Source organism: Microtus oregoni, unplaced genomic scaffold, assembly GCF_018167655.1.
Source record: "Microtus oregoni isolate MIOR12 unplaced genomic scaffold, Mior012 000025F_ref0000491, whole genome shotgun sequence".
Taxonomy (NCBI): Eukaryota; Metazoa; Chordata; class Mammalia; order Rodentia; family Cricetidae; genus Microtus; species Microtus oregoni.
This window is the reverse complement of record NW_024543084.1, coordinates 3,228,642-3,245,241: the sequence shown is the minus strand read 5'-3', so window position 1 is coordinate 3,245,241 and position 16,600 is coordinate 3,228,642. Positions and strand designations below refer to the sequence as shown.

General features: G+C 38.8%; 1 protein-coding gene across 2 annotated transcripts in view; it reads left to right on the top strand.

The window, feature by feature from the left end:
- LOC121462857 (kynureninase) overlaps positions 1 to 16,600 on the top strand; it is a 130,214-nt gene that overhangs the window by 73,804 nt on the left and 39,810 nt on the right. For both annotated transcript variants that reach the window (XM_041674818.1, XM_041674817.1), the window contains exons 9-10: positions 13,195 to 13,293; positions 14,442 to 14,515. In XM_041674818.1, coding sequence (XP_041530752.1) covers positions 13,195 to 13,293; positions 14,442 to 14,515 — 173 coding nt within the window. The remainder of the gene's footprint in view (positions 1 to 13,194; positions 13,294 to 14,441; positions 14,516 to 16,600) is intronic.

The window sequence follows — 16,600 nt, the reverse complement described above, 5'->3', positions numbered from 1 at the left end:
GCATTCAGCTTTTCGTCAACACCGTTTAAGGGTTTAGTGGCCGGACCTCTTAATGAGCTGCAGGCTTTGCAGCTAAAGCTGAGTCAGGAAGCCTCTCTTAGATGAGGCACTTGCTTGCCTCTAGCATGCAGAGCACACCCAAGAACACAACGAGTCTAGTTGCCATTAAACAAATCATAGCACTTTACTCCAAATGCTCTATTCAAAAGCTCTGTCTCCCGCAGGAGCCAGACAGAGATGGCAATGGCGGCACAGTCCCAGGAATTCGCGCTTTAAGATGACACAGTGTTTTTTCTGCTACTGTTGCCAAATCAGGAAATCTCTCTACAGCACGCCACCAACAAACAGCAAAAATCTGTGTTAAACTCTCTTTCCCTTATTTTTAAGCCTTCTCAGGTTTTTTAAGTGGGTTTAGTCCATCACGTGGGGCACCAACTGTAGTATTAGGGGCAGCGGGGCTGCGTTCTCAGCACCCTTGGCCGCCTGCCCGGCTAGCTTATGCCCGAAATAACAACACACAAACTGTATTCTTTTAATCACTGCTTGGCCCATTCTCTTCTAGGCTAATTCTCACATATTAATTTAGCCCATTTCTAATCATCTGTGTAGCACCCCATGGTGCGCTTACTGGGGAGATTCTAGCCTATGTCCATCCTGGGTCGGAGCTTCATTCTGGGAGCGGGGCATGGTGTCTCTCTCAGGCATCTGCTCCCTAGAGGAGAGCTGTCGAGACTCTGAGCTCACTTCCTCTTCCTCCCAGTATCCTGTTCTGTTTACTCCACCCACCTATCTTCTAACCAATAAAATGGGCCAAGGCAGTTCCTTTATTAGCCAATGACCTTCCTCCATCATTTGCAGTTCCTTTATTAGCCAATGACCTTCCTCCATCAGGTTCCCTTTCTTAGAAGATACTTTGTGAGTATAATCTGAGTTATTCAGGACCACCTCTTTCCTCTACTATAACTGAATAAGATAGACTGGATAATTCATAAAATAATGTTGCTTTATTTATGGTTCTAAAGGTTGATAAGTTCAAGAGCAAATCCTGGGATTTTGGGGAGCTTCTTTTCTGCAATTCGTCATCACTTGGGAAGCAGCGCACGGATGAAATTCTGGGGTCTTTTGCGTTCCTTAAACTCAGTAATGCCATACGGTGGGACACAGTGCCTTCAACTATTACTAACTACTGCCCAAAGGTCTCACCACCCAATGTAGTAATAGGAGCGGCGGGGCTGCGTTCCCAGCACCCCGGCCACTGCTCGGCTAGCTTATGCCCCAAAATAATTACACAGACACTGTATTCTTTTAATCACTGCTTGGCCCTTTAGCCCTAGCCCTTACTGGCTAATCCTGTTATCCCGATCAACCCATCTCTAATAATCTGTGAGACCCGGTCTTACCGGGAAGATTCTAGCCTAGTCCATCCTGGGTCGTAGCTTCATAGCGTGCGTCTGCCCAGGAGCCAGGAGCATGGCGTCTCTCTCTGAGGCGTCTGCTCCCAAGAGAGCTGTGGAGTCTCTGAGCTCACTTCCTCTTCCTCCCAGCGTTCTGTTCTGTTTACTCCTCCCACCTATCCTCTAACCAATAAAATGGGCCAGGCAGTTCCTTTATTAGCCAATGACCTTCCTCCATCATTTCCCCTTTTTCGGTTTAAACAAAAAAAAAAAAGGCATTAACTTTAACATAGCAAAATTACATATAACAAAACAGTTATCAAGTAAAAGTTACAATAATCTTTATCATAACTAAGGGAAACTATAACTATAACTAACTATTCTTAACTCCATCAAAGACTCCAGAAAGATACAATACTACCTAAGCAAACAAGAAAAAAGCAACTTTGAAAACTCTAGAAATGACAGAGACATCTTGCTGCCTGGACAGTCACCCAAATTTCCTCTGTACCGTTGGGGCATCCATCTTCAGCCTTCAGGCCCATGCTATCCAGCAGACATTTCCATAAAGCAGGAAAATTCAAAGTCAGTTCAGTCACTATATGTTGTGTCCTGCTGAATGTCTCGCAGACTCTTTCATGAATCAGGATCCTGAAAGATCATCTCACCTTAGGCAAGTTCCGTAGTCCTCTCTCTGTGGGTTCTCTGTGTCCAGTTGATGCAATAGTTCAGGCAAGAGCAGTTTCTTGCCCAAATGACTATCAAACTCCATAACGAGCCTCTTCGATGCCCGTCTTCCTCTTGAAGTAGATTGGTGCTGCCAGGAGCAGAGTGTCTCATTGTCATGAAAAGTCCTAAGTTATAAAAATATTTTAAATGCCATATTCTGCAGCCTTTGAGATATATGAAGAATGCCTATCTGAAATATATCTCTATATGTCTAGAAAATCTAACTAACATGACTACAAGCTTTACTATTATTGATGATTATCCATTAACAACCTATATTTCTTAATTATACAGTACATATTTAAATGAACTGCACAATCACAATACCTTAATCAAAATCAGAAACACTTATACATATAACAAAATTGACCTTAAATCTCTATCAATAAAGCAAAATCTATACTAATGTAAATTATTCATATCTATATCATATCCCCCTTTAAATGTAAAAGGATGTTTATAAACCATATTTGGGAACATGGGCGCAGTTTTTTCTCTCCAAACTGCTTCCTGCTGAATGGGGGCGTCGTTAATTTGGTCTTTCATGGTATAACCTGTGTGCTAGTTTCATCTCAGTTGGCAGTTGAGCGAAGCAATTTTTTGAAGGCATTCACACCAATCCTTCAGGAGGGCGTGGTCCATCATACCAAATCAGAATAGAAGAAATGAACAGGGTCTCATCCTCTGTGAAAACAAAATAAGAAACTCCTTTCCAAAGTATCATATCCTTAGATCCAAATTCAAGATATCTATGTTGGATTAGTTCAGCAGCATTTATAAACAAATATCTTTTAGCAGCTGTTGCTCCTTCCTCAGCATTCAAACAATTCAAAGAGAGCATAATAGCATACAGTATCAAGATTCTCTGTGTATTTTCCATCTTTGTACAGCTTTGTTTTAACCTCTATTTCGTTTATTTTTACTTGTAACTTTTTGCTTTTTGAGACAGGTTCTCTGTATCTTTGACCTGAAGTAACTCTGTAGACCAGGCTGTCTTTGAATTCTCAGAGATCCGCCTGTCTCTGCCTCCCAGGCATTGGGATTAAAGGTGTACACTACTACACCTTGAACTCACAGAGATCTGTTTGTCTCTGCCTTCTAGGCACTGGGATTAAAGGTGTGTGCTACCACACACAACAACTCTCTTCCTTTTTTTGTTTTTTACTTTAAGAACTTCAACTTTTAGTCTGCATATATTTTTAACACACTGTAAACCATTTAAAAATTTTCTTTGTCTTTGAATCTCTCTTTACTGTATATCTCTCTTTTTCTGACCACATGAGTCTTTAATTTACCATGCAATATCAGTAGGATTAAAGGCGTGGCTTTGCCGCCTGGATCCAGCCCATTCCTTAGCTTTTCAGCCTCATGGCTGAGGTACTGGCTGTAGCCATGTTTACTGTGACAACTCTATGGCATTTCAAGGTCCCTACCAGCAAGCGAGCTTCAGCAGCCTGTGCTTGCAAACCGCACAAACCGCCTGTGTAAAAGAGTCAGAGTTTGCCCTGGCAGGACAACCCAGAAAGCCGGCATTTTTAAACGGCGCAGCTTTTTTCCTGCTATGGCTGAAAACCGAAAAGCATGCGTTCAGCTTTTCGTCAACACCGTTTAAGTGTTTCGTGGCAGGACCTCTTAGTGAGCTGCAGGCTTTGCAGCTAAAGCTGAGTCAGGAAGCCTCTCTTAGATGAAAGCGCATGCTTGCCTCTAACAGGAAGAGCAGACCCGAGAACACAGCCAGTCTAGTTGCCATCAAACAAATCGTAGCACTTTACTCCAAATGCTCTATTCAAAAGCTCTGTCTCCCGCAGGAGCCAGACAGAGATGGCAATGGGGGCACAGCCCCAGGAAGTCGCGCTTTAAAATGACACACCGTTTTTTTCTGCTACTGTTGTCGAATCAGGAAATCTCTCTACAGCATGCCACCAACAAACAGCAAAAATCTGTGTTAAACTCTCTTTCCCTTATTTTTAAGCCTTCTCAGGTTTTTTAAATGGGTTTAGTTCTCCACACGTCTGGGCGCCAACTGTAGTAATAGGAGAGGCGGGGCTGCGTTCCCAGCACCCCGGCCACCTGCTCGGCTAGCTTATGCCCCAAAATAATTACACAGACACTGTATTCTTTTAATCACTGCTTGGCCCTTTAGCCCTAGCCCTTACTGGCTAATCCTGTTATCCCGATCAACCCATCTCTAATAATCTGTGAGACCCGGTCTTACCGGGAAGATTCTAGCCTAGTCCATCCTGGGTCGGAGCTTCATAGCGTGCGTCTGCCCAGGAGCCAGGAGCATGGCGTCTCTCTCTGAGGCGTCTGCTCCCAAGAGAGCTGTGGAGTCTCTGAGCTCACTTCCTCTTCCTCCCAGCGTTCTGTTCTGTTTACTCCTCCCACCTATCCTCTAACCAATAAAATGGGCCAGGCAGTTCCTTTATTAGCCAATGACCTTCCTCCATCAACCCAATGCCATTTACATATGAATTTCAGGGTTAAGTTTCCAACCCCTGAACATGGAGGGGGACTACAATCATGGCATCAGCAAAATGAGAAGGGAGAATGTATAAACTAAAGGGTGGAAGCAATAGGCCCTCTGAGACAGGGCAGATAGAGAAGTCTATAAAGGCTCGAGAGCCATAGCAGCAACTTCTACAATGCTTCCTTGTCTTACCAGTTCAAAGGAAAAGCAGGGCGTTGTCAAATTTGTGGCTTAGAATTTTTTTTTCTTTTTGAATCTTCATGTCATTTAATCTTTCACCGACCCAGTGTTATTACCCCATATAATCCTTAACATTTCAAACAGGACAGGTAAGTTTCTTGGGGACATCAAAAAGAGCCAGTTATTCTACAGAACCCGCTGAGTCCATACTTTATTTCAATTTCTATCAATGGATCCAAGACTAATGTTGAAAGTAAAGAGACAAAAACACATATGCGTTGGTGCCAAACTAGAAGATAAGCTATTTGATAGAGTCGAATTATCAACTGATTGTCTCCTCTTTGAAAATGAGTGCCCTGGTTAATATTTGATCTATTTTGTGTTGTGTAAGAAACACATTTATATTTTGCTAGCAATAATGGACTTAGATAAGAATGAAAAATTAAATCAGTATTGCATGTTGTTTCTAAGTAACGTGACTCAGTTTTCATAAATGCGTGTCTGAGCTGATGAAACTGGAGTTTTCTAGATAAGAAGAGTATGTTACCAGAATTAAAACTGTTCATTCGTGGCTTATTTAAGGAAGGCTTCTGAAATTCTGAAACATCACAGGGGTCTGCAGAGATTTGGTACAGCAAAAAGAAAAGCAGTGTGTCTGCCAAATGGATAGATGTGCCTGCCCAAATTTTCAAGTGTGGTAGGTGTGGTTACCACTGCTGGTGGATTGTAGAGTCCTTTTGTCAAGTGACTAAAAATGAAAAAAAAAAAAAGGAAGAACAGAGTAGGGGGAAATGATAGGAGTATAAAATTCCAGTGTGTAGGGTTTGGGCATGAGTTAATTACCTGTGGGGAGTCTGCCTCTTGTCAGACTGTTTCATAGTAAATCCATGATTCATGAAAATACGGCCCCCAGGGTAGATGTTGTGAATGGTCATCTGTGAGCTACTGAGATTATGACAGCTACAATGCAGAGAATTGTTTTCTTAAAGAAAAAAAAACTGGAAAAAAGCACACTGGAAAAATTTGCATTGTTTGAGAAATAAATTACCAGATTTATGCAAGGATGACTAGGAAGTAAGGTATTGTGTTGTCTGTACACAACTACATATGATGCAATTATGTCAGAATGTATATGCTATAACCATCTATGGTAAAACTGGGTAAAATGTGTTGAAACATTATCAATTTTTACTTTTATTTAAAACATTGTATAAAGGTGGCAAAGAAACTTAAGGGTCTTGTTCCTCCTCCTCCTCTTCTTCTTTCCTTCACATCTTAAGTCACCTACTCTTATTCATAAAATATTGGTAACAGCTGAGGGAAGTCTACCTGGGAGATGACTCTGCTATGCTTTGTTTTAAGATGCTGCCATCTAGCGACACTTCTGTAAAATCACATTGTAGCCATGTCACTAAAGTTTGCCTCTTACTGCATGCAGTCTCTACTTTAATAATTTATGTTTTCTGTCATCCATACAAAAGAATTCTATATTCAATAAAATGTACTGTAGGAGCTTGGAGTGCTTTTTTGATATGATGCTATATCTGTGACCACAGGGCATTAATAATGGGATCCAGTAGGTGAACTTGGTACCTTCTTCATAGTCCATACATTATAAATAATTCAAGATGAAATAAAGTATAGACTTGTATTCCTTGAGTTTTCTAGGAAGAATGAATTCTATTCTAAAAATTTATGAAAATATTAGTTTAAAAAATTCCTTCATTAAGAAATCTTTCCTCTATTTTTAGGAATGTGGGTGAGTAGAAAATGAACTTCCATCTCAGAATTTGTTTTTATTTTTTCACATGGAATTTCAGTTGTGTGTGTACATCACAATACACAGTAACAAATTTGTCTATCTATCAAGTCTGATCATGAATCTGTCAGCCCAGATTCTGATTATCTCCAAGTCTTCTTGGTGTGGATTACTTGTATTGCTTCTCAGACACTCTCAAAATGTATATATTCTGATAGAAAAATTCTTGTTTACATGATATATATTTCTCAATTTGAAAGTAAGAAAAACTGGCAAATTCATCTCTCTACCTTAGAAGAAAGCGATCAGTTAAGTATTATAGATATGGTGTTCCTTTTGTGGAAGAATAGATGCAGTCAGGTTATAATAAGTATAGATATGTGAACTGAATTACCAAGAATAAAAGCCACACCTGTGTTCAGAATTCTCCAAAGCTGAATAGATTTGTGACTGATTAGAACATCTGTGATTGTGGAGCGCTCAGACGTGGTAGGTTTGGGGCACAATTATCTTAAGCTATCTTTAGTCTCCTTAATAGGGATTCATCGTTCACCTCTGTATGGGACCTGCCATCCTTGTGACTAGCAGGTGGAATAACTTGGGAGTGTGCTAACAAAACTGATTTCTTGCAGCAGCCCATAGACTTAGAATGCCATCAGGTAGCACCCAGGGTCCATAACAGAGACTTCTCCATGTTGCTATAACAGCTTGATATTTCCATGAAAGTGCTTGAAAAGTGATATGATTTATGATTTTCTTTTGTTCTGTTTCAATAAACACTTGGTGAAACTGCCACACTAGACATAGAGTATTTGTGGTAAACTAAATCTGTGTTCTTGGACATGATCGTGCACATTTGGCTCTTGAACAAAATGCTGCTTATTCCCTTTGGGGCAGGAACTATGTCTCTGTATCCACAGGTCTGGGCACACACAACATGAGTCCCTAAAGATGATCCACCTCACTGCAGTAGTAACGTGCACCTGTGTGAGATACTAGCATGAGTGTAGGTGGAAGTTTCTGTCTTGCCTGATCCCCTAGCTGTTCAGTCCCAACAAAACACACAGAAGCTTATACTAATTATAACCTGTTTGGCCTATTAGCTCAGACTCATTATTAACTAGCTCTTACAACTTATATTAACCCATAATACTTAACTATATTTAGCCACATGGCTTGGTACCTTACTCAGTAAGGCATTCTCATTTTGTCTCCTCTACATCTGTCTGGTGACTGCAGACTGAGCCTTTCCTCTTCCCAGAATGTTCCTAGTCTGGTCACCTCACCTATATTTCCTACCTGGTTAGTGGCCAATCCGTGTTTTATTAAACCAATACAAGTACCAATTCTTTACATAAGCACATGAGCCCATGAGCCACTCATGTCTAGTTGCCTAGTGTTGCCTCATTGGGCAGTTGCTTGTTTCTTGTGGTTGAACTCTTCCATTACATCAGTGGGTGATTCACTGAATTGTTTTGAGATGGTAGTTGGGAAACTATTTGGTTTGAATTCTATTTGTTTTTTGTTGTTGTTTGTTTCTGAAGCATTTAGTTTAAGGTTAGTCATTTTGTTTTCAGAACATTCAGTTAGAAGTATTTAGTTTGTTTCTGTTTTTAGAAGTTCTGTTAATTTGCTAAGATTTGCCCTTTTTCCTCCTATGTCTAATTCTGTCTGTTACTCTGGCCTCTGTTTATCACAAACTCCATGATATATAAGCAATTGAGGGGGGAAACCCAGAAAAATGTACTTATTCTTGAGATGAAAGGGACTTTATTGGCTCAGTTGGAAAACAAACAGAAGGACTGATCACCTGGTATTGAGTCCCTATACGTTACATAGCAAGTAAATATCCAGGACAAGTCCTAGATACAGTGGAAGAAACAGACAGGGAAGAGGGAGTTCCTTCCAAAAGTACCATGCAGGTTTCACCCAAATCACAGGTCCCTAGCCAGCATAGAGAACTTTGTCATTTTCAGAAGAAAAGAGGAAACACATGGAAAGAAAACTGAAATATTTGGAGAAAAACTGCTATTTGGTATGATTGTTCCTCATTTATGTTTGATATTATTGTTAGTTCAAATTTGGAAAAAATTGGCACAACAGAAGACAATTTAGCCAGCCATTGCCTCCATGGAGAACATCTGGTTTTTCTGATATATTTTGTTTGTTTGTTGTTTTCCTTGTCATTTTCTGTGGTTTTTTTGCTGTTGTTTCTGTTTGCTTTAACCAATCTGACAGCTTGTTGCTGAGCTGTTTAATTTTTTTTATCCCATCTTGATTTAATATTGGAAATTCATGTGCATCTAAAAATTTACTCTGAGATTTTCCTACTCAATGGAATGTATTTCAAGATAAGATCTGATGATGTTTGAATTTCATTTGTAACTGTTGTAATGGATCCCCTTTTGTTGTTTATTTTATTAAATTGGTCTTTTCTCTCTTACGTTTGGTCTGATTGGTTAAAGCCTTGTCAATCTTACTTATCTTGTCAAAGAAATGACTCTTTATTGATTCTTTATTGTTTATTTTGTTTCCTGTGTCATGAGTGTCTGCCCTGATCTTAACAACTTCTTCGCGTTTGCTACTTGAGGTTTGCCCTGTTCCCTTATTCAAAACTTTAAGTGAATCATTAATTTATTTACCTGTAATCTCTCCTCTTTCTTCCTTCCTTCCTTCCTTTCTTTATTTCCTTCCTTCCATTCTTTGTTCCTTTCTTTCTTGCCTTTTATTTACTTGACATTTTTATTTATTATATTATATATGTATATATATATTTATGGATATATATATTTCCCTTCCAAAAATCCTTCCAGATTTCCCTCACATACACACACAAATTTATGTTTTTTCTCTCTTAAAAAAACAAACAAACAAACAGCAGCAAACCAAATGATTTCTTAATGTAGGCATGTAGAGCTACGAAGTTCAAACCCATTGGTTTTGAGATATTGTGTTTTTGTTTTTATTTCCTTCTAGGAATGATTTTATTTTTTTGTGACCTCTCCAAGGACTCACCCAATGTTAAATAGTGTATTGCTTAATAGCCATAAGTTTTTGTGTGTTCTAGAGTTTTTCTTGCTCTCCATTGTCTTAATGCATTGTAGTCTAATGAAATACAATGAACTGTTTGATATTCCCTGTATATATTATACTATGTTTGTGTTCTAATATTGTGTGCATTGTACTGTGTTTGGATGCAATGCTCTGTATATGTCTGCTAAGTCCATTTGATGTATGATTTCATTTAACTCAGATATTCTTTTCTTCTTTTCTTTCTTTCTTCCTTCCTTCCCCTTTCTTTCTTCTTTCTTTCTTTCTTTCTTTCTTTCTTTCTTTCCTTCTTTAATTTTTGTGGGGATGGCCTGCTAATTGGTGAGAACAGGACATTGAAATCACCTCTACTACTGTGCTGGGGGCTAATATATCTCCAGTAGTTATTTTATGAAATTGACTGTATCTGTTTCCAGGACATAACTATTTATAATAATAATGTTTTCTTGATTGATTGATCCATTAGTCAGAATGAAGTCGTTGTCTTCATCTTTTCTCATTAGTTTTGGTTTAAATTATATTTTGTCAGGTTTTATAACAGTGTATAACAGTGATATCTGCTTATTTGTAGATCCATTTGCATGAAATGGCATTTTTCATTCTCTCAACCTGTGGTGATGAGATGTGTTTTTTGGATGCAACATATAGATAACCCCGCTACTTGATACGGTCTATTAGACTGTGTTTTCAGATTGGGGAATTGAGACCATTAATATTCAGGCTTATTGGAAGTTGTGTATTGATCTCTGCCATTCTGCTGATTTTGTAGTGTTGTTTTTTTCTTTTCCTCCATTGATTAGTATCATTCACTCATGGCTTATTCCTATCTGTAACCTCATGGAAAGATTTGTGTTTATCTTAAGTCTTAGCATTCCTTTCAATATTTTCTGTAGAGCTGGCTTAGGGCTTATAATTTATTTAGTCTATTTTTTAATCATAAAAGTACTTATATTCCCTTAAATTATGATCAGTAGTTTATATTGACAGTAGTTAACTTTCAGAATTTAAAATATATCATATCAAGACATTCTAGCTTTGAAATTTCCAGTTAAATAATATATTGTTATTCTGACAGACCTTTATACATGACTTGGTGTTTCTGTCTTGCTGCTTTCAATATACTTTCTTTGTCCTGTTTTTTTTTTTTTTTTTTTTTTTTTGAGACAGGGTTTCTCTGTGGTTTTGGAGCCTGTCCTGGAACTAGCTCTTGTAGACCAGGCTGGTCTCGAACTCACAGAGATCCGCCTGCCTCTGCCTCCCAAGTGCTGGGATTAAAGGCGTGCGCCACCACCACCCGGCTGTCTTTGTCCTGTTTTAATAATGTTCTAATGTGAATACTATGAAAGGAAGTGCTTTCCTTCCCTAAATGTCATATATATATGTATGTATGTATGTATGTATATATATCTGAATTGGCATCTCTTTTCTTAATTCTGGTAAAGTTTCTAGCATGATTCTTTTGAAAATGTTTTCTGTGTCTTTAGAATAAGTTTATTCTCCTTCTCCTATGCCTACAACTTACAAATTTGGTCTTTTCAGAGGGCCTCATCCATCTTGGTGTTCTCAATATTCATTAACTCCTTGTTTTATCTTTCTCATTGTTGGAGCCTTCCAGTTCTGACACCTTGTCTTTAAGTTCAGCATTCTTTCCTCTGCTTGGTCCACTCTATTGCTGAGGCATTTTAGAGTTTTAGTGTTATTTTTATCTTATTTATTTTGCTTAATATGGTATTTACATCCAGCATTTCAGGTTGTTTTTCCATCAATATTTCTTTCTTTTTGACAAATTCTTCCTTCATTTCATCTATTGCCTTCCGTATTTTCTTTGGCTATTGTGTCTCTGAACATGTTTATAATCATTTTGATTTCTTGGTCCTGGATTTCACCTAGTTCACTCTTCCTAGATGCCATTGCTGCAAGAGTAATAGTATTTGAAGGAGTTATGCTGTCTTGGTTTTTCCTGTTTCCATCATTAGTGCACTGGAAATTGTGTATCGGTACTACTTCTTCACCTGATTTGGTGTTTTCTAATCAGCTATATTCTTTTTGTTGAAAGATTTATACTAGCGGACAATGAGGAATACTGAGAATTCAAGAACAATTGCAGTGGGTTTTTGATCCTACTGCACGTACTGGCTTTGTGGGAGCCTAGGCAGTTTGGATGCTCACCTTACGAGACCTGGATAGAGGTGGGCAGTCCTTGGGCTTCCCACAGATCAGGGAACCCTTATTGCTCTTCGAGCAGATGAGGGAGGGGGACTTGATCGGGGGAGGGGGAGGGAAATGGGAAGTGGTTGCGGGGACGAGGCAGAAATCCTTAATAAATAAATAAATTTAAATAAAAAAAAAGAAAGATGTAAAAAAAAAAGAAAGATTTATACTGTTCAGGTGTTACTTGGCCGAGGACGTATAAAATGTAAAGTTCAGAAAATGATTCTTTATATCAAGAGCTCCAGGTGTTGGCATAAACTCTGTATATATCCCCATGAAGAACACTAACTAAAAGAATGACCAGAGCTATTTGGTATTAACACTATGTAATTGTGATACTAGCATAGACTTCAAAAACCATTGGAAGATAAATGGCCAAGGGTAACCTGAATTATACTTGGGTTTTAGTTAATATGATGGGAAGAAAGAGGGAAGTAAAGTATATAAGGAAAAAGGTTAAGTATTATATCAACTTTGAAAAACAAAGAAATTAAGGTAGGGAAAGTTGAGGTATACTTAGGATCTACAGAATTTAGAGACTGGTTGTTACATTGCTGGAAAGTTATAACCAGACAAAAAAGAAGGAGGAGTGATCTTGATCAAAGGAAGAGAAGACATGCAAGGAATGGGAGAATATGTGAGATGTGACAGAATAGACTAAATTAAATTAATCTAGACTAGAGTGAAAATTCAATTAAATTACACTAGACTAGAGTAAAGTGACTTAGAGTAATCTGCATGAAGCAAAACAAACAAAAGCCTAAAAGCAGCTGAACAACAAACAAAGGCAAGGCAATCGTGACACAATATGTTTGTGGGTGGAGGGTAAGAGATGAAGGCTCCAGGAGAAAAAAGAAAAATGCTTGTGCGGTTATTGCTAGCACAGATGCACTGAGTTGAAAGGTAAAGATCTCAGATCCTTCTGTTTCTAGTAGGTTCTATGTGGAGCCGCATGGCAGAAGGTTATATAGGAGCCATTGGTTCTGCAGCTTGCATGTTCTGGGAACTCTCTGAATCTGCTGGGCAGGAGACAGGGACCTGCCTTTACCCTGTTGTAATTTTCACAAGGAGAATTTAAGCAAACCCCTTCCATCTACCACAAATGAACTGCAGAGTTAGTGCAATGAAGGCATCCCAGTTTCGCAGTGATACCTCTGTTTCTCCTACTGGACCCAAAGTTTCATTGCCGTTCTTCCATACAAGTGCAAATCTCAATGGAGAGAAGAAGGAAGTATTGGAATTTTTATGAAGATGGCTTTAATCTGGGTTAACAAAACGGTTGTGGGAGTATAGATCAAATGTTGTGAGCTGAGGCATCAGAGAGGGAAGAGTTACTGTTCAACATGTTGCAAAAAGCTTTCTCATCATGAAACCAATTGCCACCTTGTTATGTTCTTCCCGAGGGCTGTTTTGTTGGCTTCGATCTAGCACATGCAGTTGGAAATGTTGAACTCCACTTACATGACTGGGGTGTTGACTTTGCCTGCTGGTGTTCTTACAAGGTAGGAACAAGTTCATGTCTGGAATTCTTTTATGTCACATAGGTTTTAATCTAAAGAAAAACCTTGGCCCACGACACGCACACTCTACTTTCGTCAGTCCTGTGTTTCCTGATTCAGAAAATAGTGAAGCCATATGATAAAGTAACATGAAACATAATTTAGGTCTATTATTCCTACAGCTGTAGAAAATTTATTCATTAAATTTCTAGACTACTATGAAAGCAAATTAAATAGATAGAAAATAATTCCACACTTAGAGCTTCATACTTACTGATTAATGCCTTTAGTTTTTGTTTATATGAAGACGAAGTTCCAACATTTCTACATATAGAAATGAAATTCTTAGACTGTAAGTACTTGATATGGAACATTTGGACAAAGTCTTTGAAATCTGTGAGACTTTAGTTTACCTGCTACTTCCTAGTGATACCAGGCATTCCAAGAACACCTCTGGAGCTTTCCCAACTCTCGTGCCCTGAAGGAAGGAATTGGACATAGACACATGAAGAGTCACAGAAATAGGGCTGTGAGTTAGAGAAAGGTAATTATCTAAGGTAGGAAGTATGCAAGAACAAAAAGATCTTTTTTGTAGTTTAAAAGACCCTACTTCACAGGGATTGCAACTTTGGGATCTTTTTTTTCCCCTTAGTGTTCCATGCATGTTCTATCTATTAAATGTAATTCTACATACAACTTTGTGCACCAAAAGCATATACTTGACGTCTTATGTCTCCCCCAAGAGGTATATGTTAACATTTTAATGAGTTCAGGCACGAGCCTCTTACATCTGTCTGCATCTGTCTCTTGCTGGGATAGGGTGGCCTATTATAGGAGAGGATCAACCAGCTAAGTTTTCAACATATCCAAGGCTCTCCAGAGCCTCCTTTTACCCTGTTCCCCTGAATTAATAATTTGAATAAAATTTTATGAAAATAACATTGCCACATATTTTTCATCTTTAATATTTCTCATTTTTTTTTCTTTTAACAGTAAGACCTAATACTCTGTTTTACTGCAAAAGCTCAAATGATCCCACATTTTGAACTGGTCAAAAGTTATGGGCTTATTTAAAACAAGTAAAAATGAAAGCAGTGTTTATATTTTTCTCACGTTTTCGGTAAACTCATAAAATTTTACTTCTTTTCCAGTATTTAAATTCAGGAGCTGGAGGTCTGGCTGGTGCCTTTGTCCATGAGAAACATGCTCATACGATCAAGCCTGCGTGAGTAGCGTCTCCAAGCTTTTATTCTGTTATGAACAAATCAGTGTGCATTCCTAAGATGGTAAATGTTTCTAAAATTGCTCTCATGAACAGGAGCTGGATAAGATTATAATTATTTTACCACTTCATTAACAGTGCTGTGCTTTATCGGAAATACATGCTTTCTGAAGATTTCAATTGGCTGAATGAGAAGTTTAATCAAAAAGGGAATCTTCAATGCAAAATGAGTTTTCGCAATCATGTAGAGCCAATGGTATGATGCTAAAGTACTCTTGAAATTTATATTTTTAAAAATGTGCTGCTTCGGCTTTTCAATTGCTATACATGCAACCTGTCTTTCCATCCAAAACACAGTGTTGTGGCCACAGCATGAAAGTTACAGGTTGTGTTTGAATTCCCCAATGTCAAGGTGCTAGATGAACCACTGGAACCAAGGCTTTTACCAAGTCTCAATGGCTTTTCCCTCTGAGCTGGCCAAATCATCTTTATGGTAAAGACAGTAGACTGAGAGCTCCTCTTCCTTTGGGAAAAATAGAAGAAGTAAGAAGGAATAGTAGAAGTAGGAAAGAAAGGGATCATTCCTTGGCAGAACTAGAGGAGCAGTTTCAAATTGTACATGAACAACTGGCTCTCCTATGCTAGGGCCCAATATCTAATTACAAGCTGAAGAAAGAACAAATGAAAGAAGGAAGAACCAGAAGGCAGAAAAGATTTAGTCCAGGTTGGGCATGATGAAGATGGTGAGGGGCCTCAGCTACCTTGACCCCAAGAAATCTAAGAAAGCTAGTGGTGGTGAGAATTGGCAATGCTGCTATTCTAGTCCGCCATGGCTTTGGATCTTGAGAAAGAAGTAACAAAAAGATACCCAAGGACACCACAAAGACAGCCGCAATTGCCTTACCCATTGAGCAAGATTCAGAGAAGCAAGAAAAGAGACGGCCCGTGAATTACAGTGAGAAAAAACTGTTGAGCTTGGATATCAATATTACCTCGGGAGAATCTGGGTTGAACCACACATGTCACTGAGGCTAAGGAGCCCTCTTTATGTTACTCAAATCCAGAAGCAATTGGGATTGGTTTTGAAACTTACAAGGTATACTCACTTAGCGTGAGCACAGCTTTATCCAGCCTTTAAAAAAAAAACTTGGAGTTTTATACTACTAAACCCATCCAAAGGTATAAGGACAGCAATGGGCTATAAAATACCAAATGGTGAATCCCGTGCAAACATATATACACAGACATGCATACACACACATATATATGCACAGATATACACATATACATGTATTTTATAATAACAATTAATGAAAAAATGAAGCCATGGATTTGAAAGAGAGCAAAAGGGGATATATGTGAGGATTTGGAGGGAAGAAAAGGAAGAGGAAAGGGGTGTGTTTAGTATGATATCAAAAAATAACTTTCAAGAAAACAAATAAAAAGGAAAAAGGAGGGAGGGAAGGAGAGTAAGAGAAAGAGAGAGAGGGAGAGAGAGAGGGAGGGGGGGAAGAATAGCCAAGGAAGAGCTAGCTTTGGAGAAAAAATTGGGAATTACAGATGCAGTTACAAGATATCAGTGGACAAGTCAACTCACCAATCAGCCTCTCAAGAGGGTTAGGGGGAAACAAAGTTACTGTACAGCAAGTCCCAGTGTTCCAGCATTTCCAGCTCCAGATTTAGCTCCTCATCCTCATCTTCCTCCTCTTATGACACATTGATTTTAACTCAGTCAGGCTAAGAGACAGTTGGAGCAGGAAGGACCAGACCTCTCAACCACACTGCGCCAATACTTTCTTTCTTATTGTGACACTTCTTCATCTCACCCTTGGCCGTAGGAAATCTGGCACTGTGCAGGGACATTCATTGCAATAGGGTCATGAACAAAATACGATTGAAAACCCCAGGCCTATTGGCAAAGACCTCTAAATGTAGAATCCCTCTCAGAATGATGGAAGTGGGACAAAGGTTTGGGAGTAGAGGGTAAAGGTCTAGTACAAAACTACCTGAAGATACAGATACCGTATTTACTCCCAAGGACCCTGTTCTGAGGGTTTTTTCACTTTAATTTATTTCAGCTAGATGAGA